Source organism: Rutilus rutilus (assembly GCF_951802725.1).
Source record: "Rutilus rutilus genome assembly, chromosome: 11".
Lineage (NCBI taxonomy): Eukaryota > Metazoa > Chordata > Actinopteri > Cypriniformes > Leuciscidae > Rutilus > Rutilus rutilus.
Window position 1 is genome coordinate 40249330 of NC_140216.1, and position 22043 is coordinate 40271372.

At 36.7% G+C, this 22043-nt stretch overlaps 3 protein-coding genes across 4 annotated transcripts; 1 reads left to right on the forward strand and 2 right to left on the reverse strand.

The window, feature by feature from the left end:
* Positions 1–395: 395 nt before the first annotated feature.
* LOC311299935 (uncharacterized protein) lies at positions 396–3888 on the reverse strand. The gene is made up of 4 exons (XM_084423898.1): positions 3754–3888; positions 3300–3647; positions 2721–2786; positions 396–1319 (listed from the first exon to the last, which is right to left on the reverse strand). The coding sequence occupies exons 1-4, from the start codon at positions 3812–3814 to the stop codon at positions 1147–1149; spliced, it is 648 nt and encodes a 215-aa protein (XP_084280024.1). The 5' UTR covers positions 3815–3888; the 3' UTR covers positions 396–1146.
* A 192-nt stretch (positions 3889–4080) lies between these two features.
* Positions 4081–7864, reverse strand: LOC311299342 (uncharacterized protein). The gene is made up of 5 exons (XM_084422859.1): positions 7788–7864; positions 6289–6333; positions 5909–6181; positions 5440–5502; positions 4081–5304 (listed from the first exon to the last, which is right to left on the reverse strand). The coding sequence occupies exons 1-5, from the start codon at positions 7816–7818 to the stop codon at positions 5225–5227; spliced, it is 492 nt and encodes a 163-aa protein (XP_084278985.1). The 5' UTR covers positions 7819–7864; the 3' UTR covers positions 4081–5224.
* A 2602-nt stretch (positions 7865–10466) lies between these two features.
* On the forward strand, positions 10467–18063 carry LOC311300333 (uncharacterized protein). 2 transcript variants are annotated; one of them, XM_084424573.1, is made up of 6 exons: positions 10467–10541; positions 11071–11120; positions 15917–16216; positions 16565–16816; positions 16944–17004; positions 17088–18063. In XM_084424573.1, coding segments are annotated over exons 1-6 (684 nt in total). In that variant the 5' UTR covers positions 10467–10539; the 3' UTR covers positions 17107–18063. The 2 variants fall into 2 exon arrangements, with proteins under 2 accessions (XP_084280699.1, XP_084280700.1); XM_084424574.1 differs by lacking the exons at positions 10467–10541; positions 11071–11120 and adding an exon at positions 10781–11008 and having other exon boundaries at positions 17088–18061.
* The last annotated feature ends 3980 nt before the right edge of the window (positions 18064–22043 follow it).

Genomic DNA, 22043 nt, shown 5'->3' on the forward strand with positions numbered 1-22043 from the left:
TCAGGAGATTGTCTTGACCAGGACCACACCCCTAAATGCATTGAAGCAACTGCCATGTGATTGGTTGATTAGATAATTGCATTAATGAGAAATTTAACAGGTGTTCAATAATCCTTTAGGTGAGTGTATATGTATACATAGTATATTATTAGTGTTAGTAGCCTATATTGATTTCTGACCATGAGTAAAGTCCTTTTAGTGTCAGTGATAGTCAGTTTCTTATAACCCCATTTTTGTGGTATACTTGTATCATCATTATGCAGTCAGACAGGAAATCATTATTCTGCATTGCATGACAATGGTGTGAAAGTGTGGTGGAACTTAAGATCTGACATTGGCTTTAAACAGTGTTTGAACAGGTTTCGCTTTGGTAATGACTCGTTAAAGCATAATTTCTGTATACTGCTGTTTATTTGATCATAACTCTCAACAACACATTTATCATTGAAGATCGGTTGACATTTTTATTAAATCAAGGTTTATGTGACAGAAGAGATTTACATTTATATCTTATCTTGAAAACAGCTTATATGTATATTAATGCTCCCCTACATAAATATATGAAGTCTAAAGGTATAGTCAGACACAATGTTCATTTTTACCACAAGTCCTGCTTGTCTAATGATATTAAAGCTTTTGTTTGCTTGTATTATATAGAAGCCATTACAAGAACATTGGCTCATTATTGTCCAGCACAAATGAACCACACAAACCTGAATAATCACCACAACCATTAATGATTTCTTAAAGGGATAGTTCACCCCAAAATGCAAATTCTGTCATCATTTACTCACCCTCAAGCTGTTCCAAACCTGTATGAGTAAATGATGAAATTTAATGATCCCTTTAAGTTTCAATTGACTGAAAACTGGTAACATTAGCCACAATATCTCATTTTCTCTGAAGTGAAAGTAAGATCTGGCCAGCTGGAAAAGCATCTGAACCACAGTTATCTATTTTAATACGTGTTTCCCTACAGCAAAGCTGATTTTACTGGTAGGAATTAATTGAGATAGATTGTGAAATAAAGCACAGAAATCTGTCATTTAGGTGATTTTTGATGAATTGAGCTCCATGTTTCGCTGCGGCCCATCCTTTCTGCCAGCCGTGATAGTGAACGATTCATAAATAATAATGATAAATGTGTCATATAGCTGATTTGTAGCTCATTATAGAAGCACGTTTCGCTGCTTTCCATCCTTTCTGCTGTCCACGATGGTAAATGATTCCTCCGGCGACGACTGTGGCCAGAAAAAACACAAACATAGCCAGTCCAACACCGCCGAACATCAACACACTCTCCGTCACCGTCACCTCGTCTACAGAGACAGAAAAGCGTTTTGCAGAATGAAGACAGAAATTTCCGCCACTAAATTCCGAGTTACAGTTGTAATCAAAATTATTCAACCGCCATTGCAAATCAGGGTATTGGCAACATTAACAGACTTTCAGCTGTTTGTAATTAACAAATCAAACAAAAGTAATTGAAATAGCTCAAAACAACATTTGGTTTAAGCGGTTTCCACAAATTCAAAGGAAATGGCACTTTTAATGACTTCTGCAGTCTCAAAAGTATTCACTAATCAAGGGCTTCATTAGTTGCATCAGGTGTGCTTGAGCTAGAACACATGCAATATCTGAACTGGCGAGGTTTGTTGAGTGTCACGTTTGATTGCATGTTAGAAATATGGCAAAAGATTGGTCCAAAAAGTTGAGAGAAGATATAATCTGCCTTCACAAACAAGGAACAGGATAAAATAAGATAGCAAATGCACTAAATGTTCCTTGAGACACAGTTGGAAGCATAGTTTTCAAGTTCAGAGTTAAAGGAACAGTGTTTACACCTGGATGGGGCAGAAAAAGGAAGCTATCAACGATTTCTGAGAAGGCAGGTTCAGAACAACCCTTGAGTGACTGCAAAAGACCTGCAGCAAGACTTGATGGAAACAGGAACTGAGGTTTCAGTACTAAACGCATGCCAGAACTCCGAGACTACACCACTACTGACCCATAAGCACAATAAAAGTGCTCAAAATCATATAAATAAACCACAGAAGTTTTGGGATTCTGTTCTGTGGAGCGATTGAAACAAATCTGGAACTTTAAGGCCCTATGGATCAGTAGTATGTCTGGAGGAAGAAGAAGGAGAATATGCTGAAATGAACACTGTCTACAGTTAAACATGATGGGGCTTGTGGTGCTCTGCGGCTGATTTACATTCTCTATCACTGGAAACCTGCTGTGTGTGGAATGCAAGATGGATTCATTGAAGTATCAGGAAATCCTAGGAGAAAACATCATGCCGTCAGTGAGGAAGCTGAAGCTTGGGCCTTCCAACAGGACAACAAACCCAAGCATACCTCAAATTCCACCAAGGCTTACTTTCAGAAGAAGTCCTGGAAGATACAATGGCATCACAGTCTCCTGACTCGAACCCCATAGAAAATCTCTGGTGGGATTTAAAGAAGGCGCAAACCCACGAATATCACTGAACTGCAGGCCTTTGCTCACGAGGAACGGGCTCAGATTGCTCAGAAACGCTGCCAGAAGCTGCTGTCTGGTTACACTCGTTTGAAGGTCAGCGAAAGGCTGTTCTAATAAGTACTAAAGATCCATGAAAGGGTTGAATAATTTTGATTTCAAGTGTACATGCTTTGGCAAATCAGTCCTTTTTTTTGGTGTGTGTGTGTGAGAAAATCAAGAATAACATCCGCTCTTACCGATCTCCACATCCTCTGGCGGCTCTGTGACAGAATTATCTTTGTCCTCTCTGTCTGTCAGCTTGTCTGAAAATTATTTAATGTATTGATCACTGTATCAGTGCTACAATTTTCTACATGTCCTAATCATTTGTTAACAAACAAGTATTCATTACTTCAATGAGCTCATTGTTTTTACCTTAAATTATTACATTGTTTAATAATTTTTGGCCAACTGTGATTCTGAAATACATAACTTAGACAGATCACTGTAAATTGCAATATGGCATTTTCTGTAAAGCTGCTTTGAAACTGTGTGTATTGTGAAAAGTGCTATACAAATAAATGTGAATTGAAAGCAAAGAGAAGTTTTAAAAAAATAAATATTATTATAGTTTCAATATTACTATAACAGCAGCTCTTTCCTCAACAAGAATCATTCAAACACTGCACTTACACACTCCACTCTAATACTTAGTGAAAGAGGTTTGATCAGATCACTAGCAGCACTAGTACTTTATTAAATTAGCAGTAGACAAATATCTCAACATTGAAAGCATTATGAAGATTTGAGTGAGAATGAAAAATCACAGCACTAACCCTCAATCTCCAGTCTGATGGGTTTCTGGAAGTGCATCTCTGAAGACAACACAGATTTTGTTCCACAGAAATAAAGTCCTGAATCAGACTCTGTTACTCCATTAATAACTAGCATGACTGTAGTGATATCTATATCTGCATCAACTTTCAGACGACTTTTGTTGAGATTGTGCGTAACTAGAAGTTTTCTTCCGGCTGTATTGCTTGTTTTTGCAGATATTATTTGGGTTAGTTGTTGAGAATACTGATGAAACCAGGCGATCTCATATCTGTCGCTCATGTTGCAGTTCAGACTGATCCTGTCCTTCAGCTCGACTCTGAACAGAGTCACTTCATCTTCAGGAACAACTGGAGAAAATGATAAACCAATTCTCTGAAATAGTTTTGATACAAACAACTGTTGTATGTGAGGTTAAAATGGTGAGTTAAGTGCAAGATTAAAGAATATTCTTACCACTGGTAATTATTTGCAAATTCCAGGAAGAAAAAACACAGAACAAAATGAATTTCTCCATTTTGTATGTTGACCTGTGTCGATCAAACGTTTGGTTTCATAACAATGCAGAGACATAAACCACAAAGTGTTTCCACTTCCTTTCATAAATGAGTGCTGTGTTTTGTTACAGCTGTTTTTATCACGTATGCTTCAAACCTTTATGTGCAATACCATAATGAAAATACATATTTAATTAGATGTGGTCTGTGTGTGTTGTAGTCAAATATGAGAAACTATTTATCAGCTTCATCAAATCTAAATGATAAATGAGGCTCAACTCAAAGCTTCTTTCATATTTGGCAAATTTTATAAACCCTTAATATGAAATAAAAATGTAAACATACAAAACAAACATTTGTCACATCAATAGGGTTTTCATCACAGATTAAGTTATTATTACAGTACAATGACCTGATGCATAGTTCAGGTAAGAAAACAGCTTAACTTACACAAGTACCTTAAGTTAAATTTGTGCAGTAAATAAATTAATCAAATATATACATAGTTTTATTCAGAATAGTAAAGCTACAGCAGTGCAAAAAGTGATAGTGCAACATGAGCATATAGATATAAAAGACATAAAAATAGCTTTAGAAAAAAATAAATAACATGCTTTCACACTTGGTCCGAAACAATTTGACCCCCCGCCTCCGCTGGATTGTGTTTAGTGTATTCACATTTTTTGGGTCAGAAGTGTGATATGTTTGCATGAACACATAGACAGACGCTTCTCCTGCTGCTGGTAATGTTAACGCTGGAGACGGTGGCAGAATCTATAGCATTGCTTGCCTCGCTTTTGTACTTGGGATTTGAACCTTTGATTTGTTTCTAAGGCTCAACACAGAATGGCACAGAACTCGAGCTGCCGTGAAGGAGCTGCCACAATGACATCTAATTAAAAACGATGGAGAAATATAAAACTATTCATTTAAAGTTGTTGATATATAGCCTAATATATAAGGGTGTAACAGTATATTGTGTCACAATATATCACAATACAAAAATGCAACAATATGTATGGTGTATAGTTCACCCAAAATAAAAATTACTGTGTGAGAAAAAATGCCCGTTTTCAGAGTTTTAGTGTCAGAACAACATTAAACTAATATATATAGTGTTGAATATAATGTATAATAATGCAATGGGGGAATATTTGTGTGTCCTGATAATGCCAAATTCCATACGTGGACCATGTTTTTAATTTTTAAGCGGACTGGGGTTCGGTTCATCGAAACGAGCTGAACTCTGAGGTCAAATGAACAAGTGTGTTCACTGAAAGTGCTAGTGTGCAAGAGTTTACAGTAGACCTCACTAAGAAGAACACCACTTAATACTCTTCAGAAAAGTCGAGTAGTTCTGTAGCGAATCTTGTGCTGGTCTGAGGTCTGAAAATGGCATAGCATTATGGCACCATTCCTTTGGCAGGAATTTAAAAAACAAAAACAAAACAGCAGAAAATCATCAGGATCAGGAGTTTGTTGGAGAAGTTCCTATCAGCACCACCTGGGACTGAAAATAAACACAGGCAAAAAAAAAAAAAAACACATCTTTGAATGAATTCCTGCATAAATGTTGGGAGAAAACATTAAAAAAAAAACACAATTGTGTGTATCTCAAGAATTGAGCCTTCTTTAGTTTACTTACCCACAAGCCTCCCTTCTGTTGGTTTCTCTGTGTCAATCCTCCCTTCTGGTACTGTGTCACACACTGTGGAAAATTTAAGAGGGTGAGCCATACAATTATTCATTCAGAATGATAATAGAACTACATTTTTAAAATAACTTTAAAGGAATAGTTCACCCAAAAAAAAATGAAATTCTGTGAATATTCAATCCCAGTAAAGCTATTCCGGTTCTCACACGTCATGTGACTGTTTTAAAAATGTGACTGAATGTGATTTGAAAGCAATAACTGAGAGAAAGATTGTCAGTCAATATTGACCTTCTGTTCCTCACACAAAGCTATCATCATATGACTTTAGGCTAATGAGGATACAGCTCACCTGTTACATGGACTTTAATAATACATGGTGTTTTGTCCAATATTGGCATTTTAAAAAAATCGGCCTCCACTTTAATTGAATAGAAAAGTTGTTTAAGCTGCCCATTCTTACCAGGCTGTACACCCTTTTTGTCGTAGAGCAGCTTAGGTACTTGCGCATTATCATGAGTATATATTTGTAGTGAGTACGTTGTGTCCGTCTGGAAACAACCTGGCACTGAACAGTGTCCTCCATCATACAAACTGGAGAATGTTTTATCCAGAACTGGGTTTGAATGGTGTTCTACAAGAACATGAACGCTCTTGAGTTGCTTTAGCTCAGGTTCTCCATCACAAGACAGAGAACACCGGCAATCGCTGGATCTCTTCTGAAGAGCATACGGACCTGAGGATAGAAACAATGCAATATTAATATACATATGTTGATATTTCTTTTTCTTTTTATTAAGTAGTAAAACAAAAGTAAAAACATCACAGAAATAAAATACTCACCTGCAAAATAAACAATGATCAACAGCGCCGTGATTAGTCCAACTGCTGTGAATTACAAAAAGATTGATTATGTGGTTTATCAGAATACTTGTCAATTAAAGTACAGATCTGAAAAAGTGATCAGTTTTCCTAAAGCCGTGTTTACACCTGGTGTTAAGAGGCGTTTTGGTCGATCGGATCACAGGGTGTAAACAGGGTCTAAAACATTTTGAGCTTGTCCACTTTCAACCCCTTCCAGAGGGAGTTGAAAACGCATTCGACCGGATTGCTTTCGTAGTGTAAACGCTCATGCGGTCGAATGTGTTCAAACAGCCACAAAAGACCGTCTTCTCTCCGTCTACTGACCTAATGAGTAACATTATGGGAAGAGCTCTAGTCAGACGGGATATAAACTTTATCAGCTGAAGACCCAAGTTTGGTTTGAAGAGGAAAAAACGTACCAAGCACAATGTTCTCTCACCATTCCTGATTTCTAACACACACTCACAGCGTTCGGCTGATCTTGTGGCTGTCAGAGCAGAAACTAAAGCTGATGCTCTCTGTGTGTTTTTCCGTCGTCTCCCGTCACGTTTATATTTAAATTATGTTTTGTTCATTAGATCGAAAACCCATTCATTTACCCGCCCATAGACCCTCCTCTTGAATAAATCAGGACAGAAGTGGTTTGAAAGTGGACAAAAGAGATTAAAACACCAGGTGTAAACGGGAATGTGTCTCTCATCTACTTGTGATCTGATCGACCAAAACGCATCTGAATACCAGGAGTAAATAGAGCCTGAGAGCAAAAAACACTATACCTAATCATAGAGCTAACTCTAAACCCAGCACTTTTACATTTCTTATGCACCATTCACAAACTCCAACTTGTTATTGAGAAAGAATGAAAAAATCAGCTGGTTATAAACTTTTCTTCTGAATAGATTTTTTTTTTTTTTTTTTTTTTGCTCAAATTTGAAATAAATGAGACTGCAATTAAAGCCTCAGATGAGGGTTCATCAAATCCTCATGGATTCATCAAATTGAAGGTTTTAAAAATTGGATCCATCTTCAACCAATGCTCTCATTGCATTAATAATCCATGTATTTCTAAACTAATATTTATCTAAAAAGTAAACTGTAAGAAAAAAGTCTGTAGAAAAACAGATAATGTCCTGGCAGAGAATCACCAAATTTCTGATAAGTTTACAGAAATTTCCTTAATAATGCAATAATGCAATGCATGATTCAAAACACAGGTAGAACACCAGCGAAAAAATCTATATGGAAAATTCCTTCTTATTAACACAGAGTGTGCTGATAAAAAAACATATTATTCTGAGCAACAAAAAAAACAAAACAATGCTGACTCGCAGTTTGACTAGAATTTTGTTGGTTGCATCAGTTTTTGACATTTTGTTGCTAAATGGAAATAAACATATATAGGAACCGAACATACAACCTGGCTGTGATTTCAATATCTACATCTATATAAATATCTATACAAATAAATATGGACTTACATATTTTACAAGCTTTTGCAAATGTTGGCATGTTGACCGTGTAGCACGTATGTGAATAAGGAAACAAAAATTGTTCTTCCTCTGCTTAGTTCCTGTTTACTTCTTCTCTCTTAAGCCTTCATTACTGCCACCATATTGACTGGAGTGTGAAACACTGAAAGGATGAGGAAATAGGAGGTAAGAATAAACCACATAAAAATATTGCTTATAATTTATCCTTGCATACATGAAGTTCTTCAACCCTTCCATCAAAACCTATTTCTTTTTAGATGTTTTAATACTGATCTTTATACTTTTGTCTGTCCAGATTCACTAGTAAACTAAAGGTACACAGCTCTTCAGTAAATATGATTCGCCTAGTTTCATGTCATGACCTCTTAAAATACGGTGTGGTTCACTTATAACTGGCATTGTGAATATACAAATCTCGGTAGTTCCATTAATTTTCACATTTTCAATAAACAAATATGATGGCTATTATTGTATGGTCAGCTAATGACCCTTTTAGCTTGCTTTATTGTATTTTAAACATGCAGTTTTTACATTGATTTTATTTTATACGGTAATGTTGGATGGCTATAATTAATTACTAAAATTGAGGAAAAAATTCAATTTAAGAGAGACATCAGTATCATGATGTATATATATATATATATATATATATATATATAATAATGTTGAATGGCTATAATTAATGGTTTAAATTAAGAAAACAAGTTTCCACAAACTCAGGTAATCCAATAGCAGGAAGGCAACATAACAGCATGTATGTGATACACGAACAATACCGGACAACTGGGCTGCGTTCAGCCCCGACAAAACGTTGCACAATGTTTTTTAAACAGAAACGGTGATGCGTTGAACACACTGTTCTGATGACGCAAGAGTTGCAGCTATGGCAGCTGAGAAGGCCATTCTTTGTGTTCTTTGTGAAGAATTTTCAGAGCCTGATGAAGTCGGTATAAATATGTGTTTAATACTACAAAATATGCCCGGTGTTACAGTTACTGCATTTGCCGCCCAGAACAAAAGAGAACATCCCAATCGAGTGATGGGATTTGTGGAAACTGAAATGGAAGCACACATCTTACCTAATTCAGACTAAAACACATCTATTTAGCCTCACGTACTGACTTTATTTGTAGGTCATACTGTTTTAATACCCTGTATTTTCTTTCTCATTTTTAGGAAAAGCACTTAATTACCATTGTTTATTTCTATACCAATACACTTGCAATGAAGCTAAAAATATAAACAACTACATCATTATGTTGATTTCCTATATTTTTTTACAATAAAACTTTCGACAAACATGTCTTCTAATATCCTCAGTTGTTGCGTATACCGAGCTGCATCGAACACATTTGTACATTACTTTCCTTGAACCCATTGTGCGAGTTCACTTTAATACCGCGTGCTTTATATACATGTTGCTGCTGATTGGACTGCAGTTCTGACACACCCACCAAACAAGAGAAAACGTATCTCAAACCCCGTTGCACACCGGTGCACGCCGTTTCCAGGAAACATGACGTTCAACCCGGAAACCGTAGCAAAACGTTGTGCACCATTTTGAACTTGAACGTGCCCCTGAAGAAACTTAAATACATGGTGATGATAACAAAATAATGAACAGCTGTGATGATTAGTGTTTGTCTCCATGGTAACTGATGAATGGCGGGAAACTAGAACAACGGAACACATGTGACTAATGAAAACAAACAGAGAGTCCATGATAACTAAACAAACTGAACATAATGGTGACAACAATCGTCTCCCAAAAGAAAGAATTGACTCTGAACCGGCTTTACGAGTTGTTTTAGTGTTTTTGTTTCGCAAACAACTGGACCAGCCCTCCTCAAACACATCATTTTACTGACGACTGCTTCTCAAATCTCGGAGTTCAACGCAACCTGTAATTATGAATAATTATTGATGTATATATTTTCTACTGGGTGTTCAAAACTTAGTTTTCAGGCTTTTTCGGTTTTGGTAATGAACTTAAACCCTAACCTGGACACTCTTCTAACATCCAGCAACTCTGAATGTCTCACTGTGTCATTTTTATGATATTTTCCTGATTTTGTAACCTGTAACTGTGCTTACCCATGGCATTGTTTTTGTTCTTAGAAGTTATATAATGATTTAAAAAACTGGTACAGGAAACGTTTAAATGTTAAAAGTTTAAAACAAGACATTGCTTTGTAAATGACGTGGAAAGACTTTGTGGTCTCTGCATTGTGGTCAAATGATTAAATTTAAATGTTGACATGCTTTAAACTCTGAATACAGAAGCTGAATGAAGAATGAAACCTCTGCTGGGTTTTGTTTTCGCATCAGTCACGTGACCCGTGCGGCTCTAACAACTGATCAGAGATCAGATTTCACTACATCATCATGTCACATGATCATAGAGCTGTCAATGGAAACAGGCATTCCTTCAAAACAAAAGTCAGATTTAATATCCAGTAAAATCCAGTTCATATGCAATTAATTCAAAATGAACCCTACCATGCAATATTTTGTTAATCTTCTGCTCATTCAGCTTTGAAAGAATAACCAGTAGAGAACAATAATAACTAATAATTTACTCGTCATTAGTTGGAGGCACCAAACTAGTTTCTGGAAAACCTCCTGTGTGCCATTCTTTAGTTTTGTTTTTACTGAAATGCCACATCTCACTAATGCCACATCTCACTAAACCTGCTGTGGCTTATGAAGACACCCAGAACACTCCTGCTAAATATTTACAATGTAAGTTTTCATGTTTCTTTTTAAAATATAAATCCAGCTTGTGTGTTTTTATGTTATTAAATGAACAGTTGTTTCTTTTTGTGAAAAACTAAACCTGCTAATGATGCTAATGAGAAAATTAATTAACATATTAATGCAGAATATATCCATTACTGTGATTATGACCATTATTGTTGTTTGTGTTTTGGGACTTTTGTTTTGAAAGATAGTTTTGAGTATTACACGAGAATCAAGTCACACTCTCAGGACAAACAGTACAAAAGCTGTCAGTGCAGTGCATCCTTTCTACCTTATTATTATCCCTCTATTAATTATTAAAAGTGTATACCGCACCACTGACAGCTTTTGTACCTTTTTTTTCTGAGAATTATAGTTTGATGTTTCTTATTGGGCATTTTTATCATGTAACATCCTCACGTTAAATATTCAGAAGAAATGAAAGTGAAAGTGATTTTCTTTAATCTCAGGTAAGCATCTTATCTTATCTTTATGAATCTGTGACATCACAGCTCTTCTGTTTTTTCATCAGGTTTAAACTCTTCAATCTTCTGCTGCTGATGTGCCTTTTCAATTACAGCGGTCAGTATTCAGTCATTTCTGTTAATACATTTTAAACATTTTTGATTGATCATTCACTGTCTGTCACATGCCTGTCCTGTCTTGTAGCACATGTGAGCTGTGTCCCAATGTTGAAGGCTGCATCCTTCGAAGGACGCAGACTTCAAGGATGCAGCCTATGCGTCCTCTGAAGGACGCACCATGTAGCCTTCCTAGGATTTCCTAATTGTGCAACCAGGTGTTCCCGATCACTGCTCCTGGCGCCAAGCAACGGTGCGAGAGGACAGCTGCTATCCTGATCATTCATTTTGATAACTGAGTAAACAGCTATGGAGCCAGAATTGGCTATATTGTCATTTTTATGTTTTATCCGGCGCTGCCGGATCATGTATTTTCGGTTTAGCCCTGTTTGAATACAAAACCCAATTTAATATAAAAAGTCCAGTATTTCTCGCGCTCGTCATCTGCAGCTGTCACGGTCGCCAGGCGACAAGAACAATCCTCCGTAGGCTAGACCGGTCCGAACGCTTCAGATGCGCCCTTTGATATGGGACGCTGCTGTAGTTAGCAACAATTTGTTAATATTGTGACAATAAGCCTACATCTTGTTACTTTAATTTTCGGAACTGCATATTTCGTTAAGTATTCACTTACAAATGTGAAGTAACCTACTGAAGTACTTTTTTCCCTCACATCACAATATGATTACATTAAACTACACAAAAGTATATAATGTAACAACCAGATATTACTGTATATTGAAAATATACAGAAGTAAAATGCAACACAGCCTACGCAGTAATGCAGTAGTAGCCTAATATAAATGCAGTAGTTATTAAAAGTACTTTTTTCAGAAAGCCGTCGATTGAATCAGCCCTGCAAACCTGTTGGTAGACAACTTAGTGGATAGTGGAAATATGCACTTTAACACTCTGGAGACCATCCCAGATGGAGGCATTACCAGGGGCAGCCCATCCCGGTCCAGCAGCTCAGCTCAATAGAGTCTACATTTTTTTCTTATTTTATGTATTGTAAAATAAATGTTTATGTTGATTTTGATAAGTTTAACGTATTTTGTAAATAGTTGGAAAAAGTACTTTAATGTAGCCTAAAGAACAAATGATTTTCATTTACCAATTTTATTTGAAAAAATAAAAAGGTATAAAATTTGTTTCATGCAGAAAGTATTACTGTCATTACAAAAATAAACAATGTCCAGAACAATTCATTCTCTTTTATTTACACAATTAAAGTTGCATAAAAATAAATGTACATAATTTTTCTTTAAAAAAATAAAAGTGAAAAAAGTTAAACAAGAATATGTAGAAAATATATATATTTTTCAATCATTCTCTCAAGAAGAGAAAACAGTCTGTCCATCCTCTCCCTTCTTTCCTGTGCACTCCTCGCCTCTGCCTCCCTCTGTAGTTGCATTTCTTCTCTGATCAAGTCCAAAAAGTCGTCCTGTCTCGCCGCCTTTGTGCTGCTGCTGCTGCTGCCCCTGGCTCCTCCTCACCGTGGGCACCCACTGCTGAACTCGCCCCTGGTGTGTCCTCAGGGATTGAGGCGATGAGGACAGGGGGGTTGGTACAATGCCTCTGTCCCAACATCTCATCCATGAGGACAAACCAGGGCCAAGTTGCAGCAGTGGGTTTCCCACTCACACCCTCTCCTGTCCCAGGACACTTGCAATCCTAAAGGCAGAGCAAATGAACCATGGCTTGTTAACAACAACAGGACAATACATTTCAGCAAAGATGTGTGTATTACTTTTCTTTATATATATATATATATATATATATATATATATATATATATATATATATATATATATATATATATAGACCCATTTTTTCCTGAATTGTTCTAAAAAAGCAGAAAAGGGTACTTAACACAGAGGAGCAATCTTAAGTGCATTGTTAACACTGCAAAATATGACACATCAAGACATGCATACAAAATACTTAAGAAATCATATTTCTGTATACTAAAATTTGATTAAACCACATACCTTGCATGACAGCACTACAAAAACACATAAAAGTGAAACCCCATTGCCTTATCTACTGCTTTTCTTATTGTTTTGGGCTTTATTGGGTGAGTGATATTTCTTATAATACACAAGTGCAAATATTACAAAAAGATCGTTAAACTAATAACGTTATTACCACAAGTTTTGCCTAAAACTACCTGATAAATGAAGCCACGCAATGGTGACGAAGGAGTTAAGAAGAAGTTTATAAGAAAATTTAACTCTGGTTTCGCTAGCTATTTGAGTAAATGAAAACATAATACTTACATTTAAATGTGAATTTGCTGTCCACCACCTATTTCTAGTCTCGTCCGCCTTTAAAAATAAATAAATAAATGCTGTCTTCAACGGCACGCAATGACTTATGGGGTAGAATAGGCCGCTAAGTGTCCATTTATGTATCCTTCTTTTCACGGGGAAACGAAGGGTGCATTTGGCGTCGCTTTTGAATCAGGGAAGCCTTCGTCGCGGCGCGATGACGCAACCGGCCTTCGAATACGGCCTTTGAAGGATGGAGAATTGAATTGGGACAGCCTTCATGGAGCCGCGGTGACGCAATCGGCCTTCAAATGCGACCTTCCAAGGATGCAGCCTTTGAATTGGGACGTCCTTCGTCGCGCCGCGGTGACGCAATCGGCCTTCAAATACGGCCATCCGGCCTTCAAATACGGCCTTCGAAGGATGCAGCCTTCACTTTGGGACACAGCTGTGGTGTTTTGTGTTCCTGTCTCTGTCTTGATCCCAACCCTCCTTGTTATCTCATTATTGGTTTCATTTGCCCCACCTGTTGTTCCCTCATCACCTGCTTGATTTGTCCCTTTTATAAGTTCCTTTGTGTTTGCAGTCTGTGTTAGTGATGGCAAAATGAGGCTTCCTGAACCACTGAGACCTCGCAGTCCATTGCTTCAGCCAAAGGTTCATTACTCGAAGCTTCATTCAGCATTGCTCACTAGTGACACCTAGCTACTGTGCAAAGAAATAGCAGACAAATTAATTCATTCTGAACCAGTGTTCAGAGCCACGCCCCCCCTCCCTCCCTCCCTCTATAAATTTTTTTTTTTCTTTAATAAAAAATGTATATTTTATAAAATACTTTTAGAAATACAAATATTTATTTGTAATGTAAATATACAAATAATTATTTATATTTATTTGTATATTTTTATTTAAATGTATATTTTATAAAAATATTTTTATAAATACAAATATTTATTTATTTATTTTGTAGGCTACTCACTGTTGATGTCTGTAACCTTTCATTTGCAATAATAAAAAGACATGATCAGACATTTGTCCATTACTGTGTATATTATAAAATATGTATCTTTCTCTGTCTGAATTTACTTGTACAGAGTCACACACACAGTTTATTAATTATTCATAAATTGTTTGGATAGTGACAGTATGAACAACAACAGTGACACTGTGTTGAGTGCAGTGCTTATGTTTGAGGGAGTGTAATAAAGTCAATTTATTCATTTAGCAGATTATAGATAACAGATTATCAAAGTAAACTGCAACAGAATAGTCCGGAAGGAAGGATTACAATAGATTTTTTATTGAGAAACAGAATTATTTCAAGTGTGTTGGGGTTTAGACGATTCCTCTTCTTGGACAAAATCTCTCTAGCCTTGGAAAATATCCTTTCACAAGGAACAGGGGATGCAGGGGAACGTAAAAATGGCAGTGGTACAAATGAGGACACTGATGCTTCTGTTGAGCCCAGACAGGGAAGGATTCCCTCTTTCTTGCTTGTCCATTACCAGGAAAAAGAAGAGTCACAAAAAGCAAACACATCCAAAAAGGCAATCCAAATCAAAAAGCAGTCCAGTCCAGATGCAAAAATCCAGAGCAATCCAAATAATCTTATCTAATTAATATAACAAGACTATAATATAGCTAGGCCTACTATAATAATAATATAGGCTACTATAACTATTCTAACCTGATAATGTAATAATATACAGCCCTCACATATGACACAACAGTTATCATCTAACTCTCTGACTCTCTGACACTACTACAACTGCTTCTACTACTCCTGCAACACCCACAAGGAGGCGCGAGTTTCGAACCGCCTTTTATCCGGAAGCGACACTCAGACCGAACCGATGACGTATCCACACAAACCGAGGCCTCGTTTGTCATTAGTCACGTGATTTTCACGTTAACAACACAAGCCTCGAATCGCGGCTTCATCTGGCACGCCCACTTTTTCTCGACACACGCTCCGACGCCTCGGTTCAAATGTCCCATCACTAGTCTGTGTTGGATCGTTGTCTTGTATACGTCTCCTGTTTTCCCGTGACCCTTTGGTATGTTTGTTTTTGAAGTTGTTGTTTTGGTTTATATTATTTTTTTGTTTTACTTTGTTTCTTTTATTAAATAAATCATTATTCTTTTGCATTTGAGTCCTCACTTAGTTTTCACGTGACACTGTCAGGTACAGTTATTCTAGTTGATTGTTTCTCTGCTGAGTTCAGTTATTTGTTCAGGAATTCACTACATCTGCACTGACACATCTAATACAGCTTTATGCTACTGTCATCAACATTTGAAGTGTTAAAATGTGGCATAGCTACTATTGTTGGCGCATTAATACTTTCATTCATATATGAAGTGTATATACAGTAGTCAACATTTGAAGTGGTTCAAAACCTTTCATCAAAGTTATTACATGAATTTTTAACAATACCTGTGCTTCTCTCAGGACAACTTTTTTGATCCACTTCAAATTGTGTGTGTGTGTGTGGATATTAATAAATATTACTGTCTGTATTTGCAGGAACTGCTACTAAACTTGTGTCAGGAATAAAGGGAGGCAACGTCACCCTGTCGTGTGAATCTGAGGACAGAGACGTTGTTTATATTGATTTAAGCAGGTTAAAAAGCATCCTTTCTTGTCAGAATGAAGAATGTGAGAGTAAGAGTGAAAATGGACGAGTATTTAAAGAAGGATCATGTGACATGATCATCAAGGATCTGAGATTCAGTGACGCTGGGAAATACATTCTGAGAGTCCATTACACTAATGATCAGACAGAGCTGGAGCGACAAACACTGGAGTATCAACTCTGCATTCATGGTAAAGTCAAAACTATTCAAACCACCAGCATGTGCTTTCTGGTTTTCCTTTAATAATTTTGTTAGTATTGCACACAGGCCTGTAACCAGCAGACACGCTGAATGGGACACTAATATGATTAGTTAATCCAATATATGCTTCACAGTGCTGGATTTTTCAATTATTACATTTGGTCCCCAATCCTAAATCTCTCTCTCTCTCTCTCTCTCTCTCTCTCTCTCTCTCTCTCTCTCTCTCTCTCTCTCTCTCTCTCTCTCTATATATATATATATATATATATATATGCGCGTATGGCCTTGACTGATTGACACCATTATAATAATGATGAATGTCTCTGTTTCTCCTCAGATGAGATCTCTGTAAAGAAAGGTGAGGAGCTGAAGTTGGATGTTCTGTTGATCAATGCTGATAAAGTTGTGCACTGGGCCAAAAGAAGCACAGGGCGAAAGGAGGATTGGAGCAGAAGTCACGGGGTCAGGAGAGATCGAATGACTATTAGAGATAGAAACCTGATTATTAATAATTTTACAGTCACTGACACTGGAACATATGAGGTTCTGGACTCTGAAGGAGAAATCTTGATCATGATGACAGTCACAGGTGAGAGAAGATCAGTGGATGAGGAGAAATATTATGTTTAAAGCATTTGAACTGGTGAAGTTACATCATGATTTGAACATCAGATTGATGCTAAACTGAATGAGTAACCTTTCAATCTCCTCTACAGAATCTAGTACAGAATCAAAGGACGGATTCAACTACATAAATGATGACAAAACAAGAACATAGTAAGTAAAATAAGAGGCATTGAGAGCTTTACAAAATCGTAAAAAATTGAGTTAAAAAATAAATAAATGTGCTCTCTTCCCAGCTTCCCCACTTCCACCTGAAGCATATTGGATTTTCCCAGTTGAACTGTCTGTGCCCTTAATCGCTAACAGTGAAGTACTCAATTTCAAAGGACCACGAGAGTGATTCAAAAGCGTACAGCAACGTCTGCTCTCAGATGTAAATATTAACGATGACGGTGATTTCAAACCAATTCGAGCCCTGATTCAGACCCTGACAATGTTAACGAACCAGAGGATCGTGCTGAACAGATTTCACAGTTTCAGAGTGGTATTTTTTTTTTTTTTTTTTTTTTTTTTTATTATAGATATAATGTTATCCACCATTTAATCATATTTGCTGGAAAACTATGGTAATATAAAAAGTAATTGATCACAGAATCATGAATAATTTTCCAAAGGGGCGATGAACAGTCTTACAAAAGCACCAGTAAACACTACATCAATACTGGTATGTTAGTTAGCAGAGACAAAGCTTTTCATCATAGCTATCATAGCAACTGCATTAAAATTATAATTGGAACTCTTAATAAAAAACACAAATGCAAATAATAAGACATACTTCCAAGTTGTGATCCATAAACAGATTGTCCCGACAATGTGGGAATGGCTCCGTCTTTCAGGAGAAGCTTTTGTGCATATAGTAGTGATGTATGTCTCGAGACCGGTCTTGGTCTCGAGACCGGTCTCGAGACCACTTTTACGTGGTCTCGGTCTTGTCACGGCCTTGACGGTCTTTGGTCTCGGTCTTGTCTTGGTCTCGGACCTCTCGGTCTTGTCTAGGTCTCGCTGTCTCAGACCGACATAGTGGTCGGGGATTTAGCAATACAATAGGCTACTACAATATCCACGACGACACAACGTTCGATAATGCAACATTATTATCCGCAACGGAACGGATTGAAGCGCGCGTCCGAGTGAAGACAGTGCGGCGTGTGCGCCCAATATACGAGAAAACACTTTATCCGCGCCGCTGATCGCAGCGGCAACGAGCACTTTGATCACTTGATTTAAAAAAAAACATATCAGTGACATGATGGGTTTTAACTTCATTCAGGAGATTTTGGGTAACTGCACAACTGACAGATGACTTTGAGCGCACCGCCAACGGTGTGTGTGTGTGTGTGTGTGTGTGTAACCATAGCGACAAAACGACCAACTTTAGGATCCTGCACTTAAGCCTATAATTTCGTTTTTAAACATTTTATTATGTATTTAAAAGTTGCAGAATGGATTAATTTGGAGACTCCGAAATCAGCAGAGATAGGCAGGCATTTGCTTAGATGAATTTGTGTCTTTGATATCTCTCTCTCTCTCTCTCTCTGTGTGTGTGTGTGTGTGTGTGTGTGTGTGGGTGTTGTTTGATTATGTATTGTATTTAAGATGGTGTTAGACTAAATGGTCTTTTAAATATCATCTGCATATCTCCGTTGTGTTGACTAAACATTAGGCCTAATCCAAGTTTATAATTGCGTATCTTTAATTTGATGTTACGATTTCATCTACACATTAAGTATCATTTCAATTGGTTACATATTTCTCATTCTTTAGACCGTTGTTGGAGGAGCAAGATGGTGTTGGAGGTGTTTGATGTTTTGTCAGATGAACCAGTCAGTACCAGTCATGTCAGTCCTCAACAGTACACAAAAGTTAAGGGAGTCTCAATCCTCTAATAGTGCAGTAACAGCCGTCATGCAATTGCTACACATAGTTGATCTCACCCTGCAAAAACATTTACAGTGAGTTCACAGTCACACACATGACATGGTCTGTCTCTGTATTGTTCTGCCTGTGTAGTTGAAGTAATACCATCTAATATGTATTGAATGTAAACTGCGGCTGAACCCTAGTATGCTGCTGTTCTTGAATTCATATTGCTTAGCTTCAACACTAGTCTATTTTTTTTCCCTCCGGTCTCGACTTGGTCTTGGTCTCGACTTGGTCTTGGTCTTGACTTGGTCTGTCTTGGTCTTGGTCTTGTCTTGGTCTCGATACCCTCTGGTCTTGGTAGTGTCTTGGTCTCGGTTTAGGTGGTCTTGACTACAAGTCTAGCATATAGCCTGCATTAAACTCTCTTCTGGAAGCTGTTCTCCGTAAAATGTGCAGCGCACAGACAAATGTTACAGTTATAATGTTCAGGAACAGAGTTAAAAATAAATGTAACCTCTCAAAGTTCGTCAGCCTTTGGACAAACATTTTCCGGGGTGTAAAAAACAGCGACAATACTCTTCATCTTCTGTAATGCAGCTCAACCAGGCCTCGCCAACTTCATGTGTATTCTTTGGAGATTATTTAAATGAGGAACATTATGACTTCATAAGTCTGGAAAAAAATGCATTGTAGTCCAAACTAGTCATTTGTTGTAGTTCTTGAATAGTGAATGCTGTTAAATAAAATATCTCCCTTTGTAGTGAGCTTTGAGCTTAGTAAACTTGCAGATCTGTTTATGCTCAAACAGCAACATTACACACTAAAGAAAGTTGAAAAAGTGAAGAAGCATAATAGGTATACTAGCTGCTTTAAAAATATTTTTTTTGAGCAGCTAGTATTACCCCCTGGACTTTAGCTCGTGACAGTCCGTGCATTAATGCACTCCTAGATAGAAGATGGGGTGAAAAGGAAAATAAAATGTTGCCCTCTCAGCCAACATTGTTATACATGTTGTTTAGCATTGTTGCCTTGTCACATCACTTGATTTAATAAAATAAAATGTTGAGCTCATTTTAAAAAGCATAAAAGCTTTTTTTCTTAACAATAAGCTTTTGAATATTTATAATGTTTTAATAAAATGTTTTTTAAAGAATGATTTTGGTACAGATGAGGGTGCCATTGTGCAGCTGCATCTCCTGCAAACACCATTTTTGAGTTCCTGATTAAAACAATGTGTTTTGAGAAAAAAAAAGAAAAAAAAATTTAATATGTGTATATCTGTTGTAAAACACTAGTTTAGCGACATGTGAGATTCTTTCTATTTTCTGGTTTGTAGTTAGTTTATTCAGGGCGTCTTTGATGCTAAAGATCTTTTGTTTAATTTTGGGTTTTTGGTGAATGTTGATTTTAGTTAGATTAGAAATTGTTTTTGTTTATATAGAGTAAGATTGGTTTGTTTTGTTTCTTTCTTTGATTTGGCACGGTCTAGTTCTTTTCTCTCTTCCTCGTTCTATTGTGAACCTTTTCCTTGGTTAAGATTTGTATGTAAGTTGTACATTTATGTAAGTAAGTATCTTGTGGTATTCCTCTTTTCTTCTCGTATCTCACTGTAATAAATTATCACTTTACCTAAATTTGACTGGTTTGTGTGAGATTGTTTTCCACTACACGTTCAGTGTTTTGATGTTGCATTCCTTATTCTCCCTCGACGTGAGAGGTTTGTAACAGTTGGTTTAGTCAATCTTTAGAGTAAACTCAACTTAAATATTTAAGGTTAATTTTATTCATTCAGTTTGAATTTGGGTAACAAAGCTAACTAAGTTGTTAAACTCTTAACAACTATATCGTTGCTTAAATGGTTTAAGTTAATCAAACTCAGAGTAATAAAGTTACATAAGACTAAGCAAAACCTATTGGCACAAAATAATGACAGAACAGGAGGGTATTCTTAAGTATTTATCAAAATACAACATTCACTTCACAAAATGTTCAACTTAAAGCATAAAACAAAATCAGAATAGTTGACATGCGTGCTTCAGACGTGATCACACGGACACGTTCCCAAAGCATCATCGACGCAACGCGAGTTTCCTCGAAAGGGAACACATTATAGTGAGACGAAGAAATCGCTCAAACCTCCTCACATCGCAATAATTGCATAATTTCGTGGAAAATTAATAGAAATTATCTGAAATGTGACGTAAACATGATATTTAGTCAATTTTTCTTCATTTCATGATATATACGTTGCCAATCTCCATGCATGCTTCGACTCACAGACCTGTGACATATTGTGTGAAATCACCCAAATATTTCTTACGCAATCTACATACAAAGAAAAGTCACGCAAGAAATGCTTCTCGTCTTCAGTCACATAGGCATTCATAGTTAGATTACAATAATTACAGAATCTCTCTGTCAATTGAATATTACTCCATCTACCGGTTTCTATGGCTAAACAGTGCCCTGAGCATCTGAACAAGAACAAAGATCGTAGAATATAGTTGTTTTATGCATTCTTGTAATCACAAATAAATGGAAGCAGGTGCAACTGTGTTGTCTTTTTATATGAAATGAGTCATTGCAGGCTGTATATTTCATCAACTGTGTTTGTTTGGTGTGCTACCCGAAATCTATGCATTCACCACAGACTCTACACCAGCATCAACTCTTCTTCGTTTGGATCACCTTTGTGGATTATATTTTTTCCCCCTTTTTTCCCAACTTTTTCAACCATTTTTGTCTGAGTGAGTTATTCGCTACGACGAGACTGTGGTCGCGACTGAACTGACTTTGAACTGAATTTTTGTACACAGACTGTGCACTGATTGATCTTTGGATTACAGGTTCCTTATATTCATTACACCCACATTATCTATATTCCCATATTAACAGTTTGTGTTTCTGTGTGGACATTTTATGGACCAAGTTGATAGTGAAGGACTCTTTGGAGCTGTTTTTGGTGAATGTGGCGTATGCCTTCATTTGTATTTTGTATTTTTAATTGTAATTTTTTTATTGGTATGCATTTGTTTCGAACTGTTGTTTGGCAAATATACTTGGATGTGGTTCCCCCTTATTTTTTATGTTTCATTTTGTCTTTAATTTGAAGTGTTAAAAAAACAGAAAGCTGGAATTTTCCATCAATGGCGGGGAAAGAGTTAATAGAGAGTCATGAACAAAATATTACAATAGTAGATTACCACAAATTAAAGAGGTAAAAGTAATGGTATAAGTTATAGAATAGAACAGAGATAATAGAATTGAGACAAGAATTAATATAGTTAATTTGACAGATAAACCTCACATAGAAAGATCTAGTTAGTTAT